We start from the raw sequence: 7,724 nt of genomic DNA on the forward strand, positions 1-7,724 counted from the left end.
CTCGGTTCCATCAGCACGCTTTGAGTCTCTCCTAATGAGATAGGATTAGGATGCCCTGCCCCCAGCACGCACACCTCCACCCGCCCCTCTGCAGGCTCTGGGAGCAGAGCTGCCTGGAACAGCATGCAGCTCACTGGTTCCCACACAGGTCACACTCGTTCACTTGGATACGGCCTGAAATCCATGGAACAAGCGTGTGCAACCAGCAAGCTTGCAAAAGCAAACATGGGAGCCAGGAGAGGGCCTGCACCAAGGTGGCTCCCAGGCAGGACTGGGAGATGGGGAGGCTGAGGTGCAGGATGAGAAGGGCAGGAGGACCTGTGGCAGGGCAGCAGGCATAACCAGGTGCTGCAGGGCTGTGTCACTGAGGGTGGTGGGGCAGGTGGTGGGAATGAATGAGCAGTTACATTTGCATTCCTCATAGGAGCAAATGGCCTGAGCTGGGAGGGGGACTCACTGCCAGGCCGGCTGTGGGGGTGGAGGGGCCCTGGCTGCAAGCCGACTGTGGGGGTGGACAGTCAGGAGAGCAGCCGGCAAGCCTGCCATCTGCCCCCGGGTGGCCCCCCTGGCTCCAGGCCTGTCTCTTCTCAGGCCAACAGAGTCCCTGATAGCAGAGCTCCCGGGGCAGTGGGTAACCCAGGCAGGGCACAGGAACGTGCCTACCCCACTGGTTCTCACGTTGTGGGAAGGTCCCCACCCCCAGCAGCAGGTACCCCTTGGGGACCTGCTGAGTCTGTGCCTTCACCTGGAGCTCCAGGCACGAGCTGTGCTCTGCCAAAGCCATCTGTTCTGAGGGCTCGGGATGCCTAGGAGGAGGGGGAAAGAAAGGGAGTCAAATGAACACAGAAACCTCTCTGGCCTGAGACTCAGGAGATCTAGGTGTCGGCCTTGGCTCTGTTACCTTGAGCAAGTCCTCCTCTCTCTTGGCCTTCCTGGGTCTCAGTTTCCTCCTCCATACAAGCAGGGGTTTGGACTAGGTCACCCTCAGGGAGCTTTGCAGACAGGACTCAGGAAGTAGACAGCAGAAAGAAGCAGGGCACATCGCTGGAGAACTTGGCCAGAGAGGGGGGTACACGCCAGAATCTGGGGAGACATTCTAGACACCCTCACCCCAGCCAGCCTGACACTCCAAGGGAAACAGCATTTCTCCCAATAAACAAGTCTCCCTGCTTCCAGAGGCTGCTGCCCAAGGCCTCTGACCAGAAAGTGCTTTGTAGATCCCAGCTCCACTGTCCAGGGCCTTCCTCCTAGAGGAACTAGAGAACTCCGACACCCTGCTCTGTGCATTTCCTGGGAGCTTGGCCTTCAGTCCCCACCCTGCCCCTTGCTCATCTTCATTTTGCTTCACCTGTACCTTCCAACCCTCCCTCCAGTGATTTTGTTCGATATAGTTCCTTTGGGGGCTGTGGGTGGTGGGACTGGCTGATGCCTCAGTTCAGCCTCCTGGAGCTTAGGATTGCATTACTGAAACAGAGCATCATCATCTCAGGGAGACATTAAACAGCCAGGAGGGGAGCTCTGCTTTTCTATCGCCTCAATCCAGCCTTCCCAGGAGTTCAAAATCTGAGGGGTGAGGATTCTCCCTCCTGCCTTTCAAAGACTTGGCCTTATTATTAGGAGGGTGGATCGGAAAGAGAGTAAGGGAAGGACGCCAGAGCAAGGAGAGGGAGAGAGCAAGGATTCCAGTTCATCAAGCAGAGGAATGCAATAGACGCCCTCTGAGGAGAGAGGAGGGGAAACAGCAGGATCAGAGAGAGTGACAGATCTGATTGGACAGTCTACCCAGCTTCTCCTCCATCCTCCAGCCAGCTGCTGCTGTCTAACCCCAGTCCTAGTACAGTCAGCAGGTCCATCAGAGTCCCTGCCTTTCTGGAGGCTGCTGGGCTCCATTTGAGAGCCAAAGCATCTAAAGGTAAGGCGCAAGGTTGGAGGCCTTAGGCCCACTGGTGTGCAAAGGTTTAAAGATCGTGTAGTTTGGCTGGGAATGGAAGGTGAGGTGAAGAGACACCTCTGCTGAGGGCCCACCTCTGGGCCCCGCTAGAGTGAAGAAGTAGGAAGACCGAGCCGACACAGGTGCAGCTGGCAGTGAGGAAGGGGCATTATAAGGCACACACTAGTTATGCCTGTGTGCCCGCTTGTCTCCACCCGCGTGCGCAGATGTGGGGGAACTGCATGAACACTCATATTCGTACACACACAGCATATGTGCATAGTCTCTGGGGCATACACACAGATTTACATTTATCTAGGGACATTCCCACAACCACACACAAAGGACTGTCTTATTTCTATAGTCATCTGTTTCTAAGAAGCTGCATTTCCAATTCAACTTTAAGAAGCTGTATTCTATTTTCCATATGTCAAATTGTAAGTCATCTCCAGATGGACTAAGCGTTGCTGAGAAGGGACCCCTTGTTCATTTCTGTCCTCCCAGAGGCAAGTTCAGTGCCCAGAACTACATTGGCACCCCGTGTTTGATGAGCAGCAAGCCTATGCCAGGTGTCTGCATGCATCGTGGCATGGATGCCACTGTGCCACAGGAGGAGGGGCTGGGGACATCTCTAGGTGAAACCCTAGCTTTTAGGAAGCCTGTGGGTGGGGTGGGGTGCTGAGTATGATGAATGGCAAGAGGCTGCAGGGGTACAGGTGGGAAGTGGTGTGGGGTTGAAAGCTGTCCCCACCAAGCTTGAGAAAGTTCAGGCAGCTGCCCTTTCTCTTGCCCGCCACTTAGGACCTGGTGTTCCCATCCATGTTTCCTCCCCCAGGACCCTCATGAGGCTCACAGCTTTCCTGAGTGTGCTAAGCCTGGCGCTGCAAGAGGCGGGGACAACCTCTGCACCACAGGCAAGGAAGAGGAGCGAAGAGTCGCACCACAGCAAAAGCCTGAGCCTGGATGATTTCAGGGAGGTCAGTGACCTGAGAAACCCTGAGGACTGTGAGAGGCTCATGGACTGCGGGGACCATCTCCCTGAGGTGAGGGACACGGCAGGTTGACTACATGCCCTGCAAGAAGCGGGTCGGGCCAGTCCCTTTCCACCTGTCCTGTAGTGCAGGTCTCACAAGCCTTCAGCTCTTTCTCTATCTAGAGTGCAAATTCTCATTGCTATTCTTGCATAGGAACTTGTCTCTAACATGATACTAAGAAAGAGGGTGCAAATCTCCAATGTCTTGACCCATTTGTGGCAAAGTTGGTGGGTCACATATCCCTCAAAATGCCACCAACAGGATCATAAGCTATGTCGCATTAAGGCAAAGATCAACCGTGCCCTCAAATTCTGCCAAGAAAAGGACCTGCTACCCTAGCCCAATGTCTTTCCTTAGACTGCCAGTGGAAGCTCCTTGTGGCTGTTGCAGGAGCTAAGCTGTACAGCCTCTGTCCAGTGCAGGATGAGCTGGGCTGGTGTGGAGCAAGGGGTGAGCACCAGCCTGGGGAATCCTGAGCACCAGCTTTAGCTCTGCCTTGCTGCCTGTTGGTTCCTGAACCCTTGCCCCTTCCCTCTCTGGGCCTCAGCTTCCTCCTCTGCATAATGAGGGCTCTGGGCCTAACACACTCTGAGTTTTCTTTCTAGCTTAGACTTTTTGCTCCACTGCCCTTCTTCCTTGTGGTGATGCTACAGTTTGAAATTGGTCTTAAGGTTCCCAGAAAAAGTTAAATCCTTCTCAAGTCCATACTGTGTGCTGTCTCCAGGTTAGAACAACCAGCCTAGCTCCTCCAACCAGGATCAGTCCCTCTGAGAATTCTATAGCCACAAGAACAGTAACCTCCAACCCCACGATGAGCAGGCCTACTTTGACAACAATGCCAGGCTTACTGGGCTCCCCAACCAGCCAAAGTAAGTACCCCACCAAGTGGTCACAATATCCATTAGTCGTAGGCTACCAGGCTATGATTCTGAGCCAGAGGTTACCAGAGTGGAGTGTGGGCATGGCTAAGATTGGCCTTCATCAGAAGAGAGACAAAGGGAGAGAATCATGGTAAGAACAGAGAACACTATGTGCACCCGTGTTTAATAGCAGCACAATTTGTCACAGCTAAATCCAACCCAGATGGATCAACAGAAGAATGGATAAAGAAGATGTGGTATTTTTACACAATGAATTATTATTCAACTATAAAACAGGATAAATTTGAGTCTTTTGTCGGTAAATGGATGCAACTAGAGAACATACTCTTAAGTGAGATAAATCAGACCCTCATGTGCAAACATTGTATTGTCTCTTTAGTGTGAGAACCTGAAAGAGAAAAATGGAATCTGAAGGATACAATAGATACTGGGAAGGGAATGAACTTATTCAAAAGGAAAGAGTTACTGAGTTGAGAAGGACAGAAGAGGGAGTGGGATAAAGAGATACATCTATGTATATAAATAAGATGGTTTAGACAACTGTACCATGAATTTCTGGTCTATGGAAAGGAGCAGATAATGCTTAACTTGTTTTGTCTCCTTTTTTCAATTGTTTGTACTTTTTCTCTTCTTAATTTCTTATATATTTCTCTCTTTTCTTTCTTCCGATTTTATATGTGTATATCTGGTAATATGAATAACTGGTTGGAAGACAACACTGTATTACAACCAATACTATGAAATTCATATTACTTTGTTAAGTGAAATTCTGTATCACTTGTGATTTTTTTCTGTTTTAATTCTAATTTGTACTCTTTTAGAAAGAAAAAGAACAGAGAACAAAAACCCAAAAGGAGAGGCTGGCTCTTCCCAATATTTCTGTATGAATGCAGACTTGGATAGGAAGCAAAGCAACGCAAGAGCTCCCCTATGCCCCAGCGAATCACCCTCCCTTAATTAACAGCATCACTCGGGAAGCAGGTTGAGTGGTAATTAGATTAGAGACAATTAAAAGCCTGTAGAGAAGAATGAATAACTTTGTGGCTGTCACTTGGCATGGGGGCAAGGCAGTCGCACAGCTTCTAACATTAAATTTTCCTCCCTAGCAGCTCTCTCTCTTTCCCTGGTGCCTTCCTGGAGGCAGAGCAGAGAGGGCTCAGTACTCTGCAGGCATCAGGAACTGGGGCAGGGGAGGAGTGTGATGCACTCTGGACTTGCTGGCACTCAGCATCCCCGATGTCCTCTTGCCTGGGTAGAGCCAGGGTTGGGACATTCATTCAGAGCTAGAGTCTGGCATCTTTGTGGTCTCTTGAGACCACAAAGGGCCTTGCTGGACCTGCTGAGTGAGGCCCAAGGGTAAGATGGGAACACCCCTCCGCCATTCACTTCACCTGTTCATTGCTGCCAGAAAGGAGCTGTGTCCTTCCTGCAGTGGGGCTAATGCTGGTCACTTAGGCGCCTGTGACAGCATGGGACAGAAGCTCCTGCACTGCTCATTTCTGTGAGCCACTGAAGTCTTCCCAGTTTTTTACAGCCAGTCTCTGACGAATGGCCAGGCCTTGGTCTCATGACTGGGCTACAGAGATGAGACCATAGCCTGACACAGGGGAAGGCTGTTTCCCCCCCAAAAAAAGTGGATGCCAGTGCTAGAAGGGGAAATGGAGACTGGGCAGGCATGGTCCTCTCCACCGTGGTTTAGTTGTGCTTCTTGGAGCCACACAGACCGTGTCTTACCCCTGTCCCCAAGGCAGCTAGCAGAGCCACTCCCCCTGGCCATTACACTTCACTGTGTTTTATTTCATCCTTACCATATTGTTTTGGACCAGAAAGGATCCCTATGAAAAAGAGACTGAGAGCCGAAGCCCTAGAAACATCCACACAAACCCATGAAAGCCTACAAGAGACCAGGGATTGATGGCAACAGTAAACCTGATTCTTATAGCGATAGGAGTGAATGACACCCTGAGGTCAGCCAATCGGTTCTGGCCCATGTCACATGCCGTGAAGATGACCATGGCGCAGACACTCCCCAGGACGAGAGCCACTGGCCACAGCAGCTGCAGCAAAGCCTGACCGGGGCTCCCCCTCTGTTGTGTCTTCTACCTGGCTCAGGCCTGCCCACTTGCCTAGTCTGTGTGTGCCTCGGTTCCTCCGTGTACTGCGATGACACTGACCTGGAAAACGTTCCTCCTCTCCCCCGGATGACCACTTACCTGTACGCCCGCTTCAACCGCATCAGCCGCATCAGGGCCGAAGACTTCAAAGGCCTGAGTATGCATGCCTGATAAAAGGGCCAGGCAGATGCAGTGACCAGGGTCCTTTCCCCTGCACCCAACCAGATACTGCTAGCCTCAACCTGTGTCAGCTATTCCCTGTTAGAGCTGTGTCCTGTTGTCAAGGATAGAGGCCCCACAGTCTTCTTCCTTTCCTTGGAAAGGAAAGTGGAAGTAGCCTGTTTTCTCCCAGAGCCAGGAAGGGAAGGTGTGATGAAGCTAACATTTTCAGGATGTCCCAGAAACTATGTAGCTCTGTTGACCTCTAGACAGGACCATTCTAAATCTCCTCTCTGGGCCCAGATGCTATGGGCTGACTATTCTGCTATTTTATTTTTTGCCTTTTTGAGACAGGGTTTCACTATGCAGTTCAGGTAGGACTTTGTGGCCCTGGATGGCCTCAAACTCTTTGTGATCCTTCGGCCTCAGCCTTCTGAATGCTGGGATTACAGGCATGCGCCACCACACTCAAGTTCTGCTACTTTAGATATGAGATCTTGATAGTACTTTAGCTTCTACCACTAATTACCCCCATCCTTGCTGGGATTTGATGCCCTTTGTTTAAACTAATGAGTGGGGGATTGTCCAGGGATTCTGGGCTTTTTGGCTTTTGCCTGTGAAAGGCTTCTTCCAATTAGATGCAAGGTAGACAGCTACAACCCAGCACCAAACTTGAGTGCCAGGTACTGAGGAGTCTGACAGCTTTTCCGAGGGGGCTGGATTTGGACTATTATTTTCTCTGGCTTGGACCTTGTGTAGGCAGACATAGTTAAAGTTTCCTGATACTGAGGGGGTGGGGGAGGGAGGGCTGTGTGTTCCAGTACCCCCTTATTCCCCGTCCCCCAGCAAAACTGAAAAGGATTGACCTCTCCAGCAACTCCATCTCCTTCATCGATGACGATGCCCTCCACTCGCTGCCAGCTCTGCAGGATCTGATCCTGGCAGAGAACCAGCTGGCAGCTCTGCCCCTGCTGCCCAGTGGCATTGAGCTCCTGGATATCCGCCTGAATCAGCTCCGGAGCTCAGGGATACAGCCTGGGGCTTTCGAGGTGAGTGTGCCACTTACCACCTGCCCTCAGGATCCCATAGGGCTCCCTGCCCCGTCCTTGTTCTGGGGCTTAGCAGTCCAGGCCTGTGCTGTGCTTCCCTTTCTGTGCTTGCTTACGAAAGGTTCTCTGGGCTGCCAGTTATTTACCTGGCTCCAGAGCAGGGCTGTTTCCAGTGCTCAGCACCAGCCGTCTCATGAATGGAAAGCACAGCACTACCAGGCCTCCGGATCTTGGGAGTGGGAATGGGCAATGGAGGGGATGGACCCAGGATCAGCAGCCCTCCCTCTCCCGCTGTGGGCCTTGCAGTCCCTGGTCTTAGCTTCTTTCCCTGCACCCGCTTTACAGTTCACCCTCCATACACCAGCATGCTTGGGATACCCTCAGGCTCTGCCCACCACGGAAACCCCAGCTTGCCCAAGGCTTGGCTTGCAGTTGCATGGACTCTGTCCCAATTGCTTACCAATCATTTTGTTTCCCAAATCTGCTGCTAGGTGACTGAACTTTCTCAGTAGGATCACATTCTCAAGAGAGACAATGAGAGAGAGAGAGAGAGAGAG

General features: G+C 51.7%; 1 protein-coding gene across 1 annotated transcript in view; it reads left to right on the forward strand.

Annotated features, from left to right (window-relative positions):
- The first annotated feature begins 2,766 nt into the window (after positions 1-2,766).
- Optc (opticin) overlaps positions 2,767-7,724 on the forward strand; it is a 7,783-nt gene continuing 2,825 nt past the window's right edge. Inside the window, exons 1-4 of the mRNA XM_004625460.1 lie at positions 2,767-2,973; positions 3,689-3,833; positions 5,958-6,116; positions 6,965-7,167. Of these exons, the coding sequence (XP_004625517.1) occupies positions 2,773-2,973; positions 3,689-3,833; positions 5,958-6,116; positions 6,965-7,167 (708 nt within the window). The 5' untranslated portion in view covers positions 2,767-2,772. The remainder of the gene's footprint in view (positions 2,974-3,688; positions 3,834-5,957; positions 6,117-6,964; positions 7,168-7,724) is intronic.

Source organism: Octodon degus, unplaced genomic scaffold, assembly GCF_000260255.1.
Source record: "Octodon degus isolate 3935 unplaced genomic scaffold, OctDeg1.0 scaffold00009, whole genome shotgun sequence".
Lineage (NCBI taxonomy): Eukaryota > Metazoa > Chordata > Mammalia > Rodentia > Octodontidae > Octodon > Octodon degus.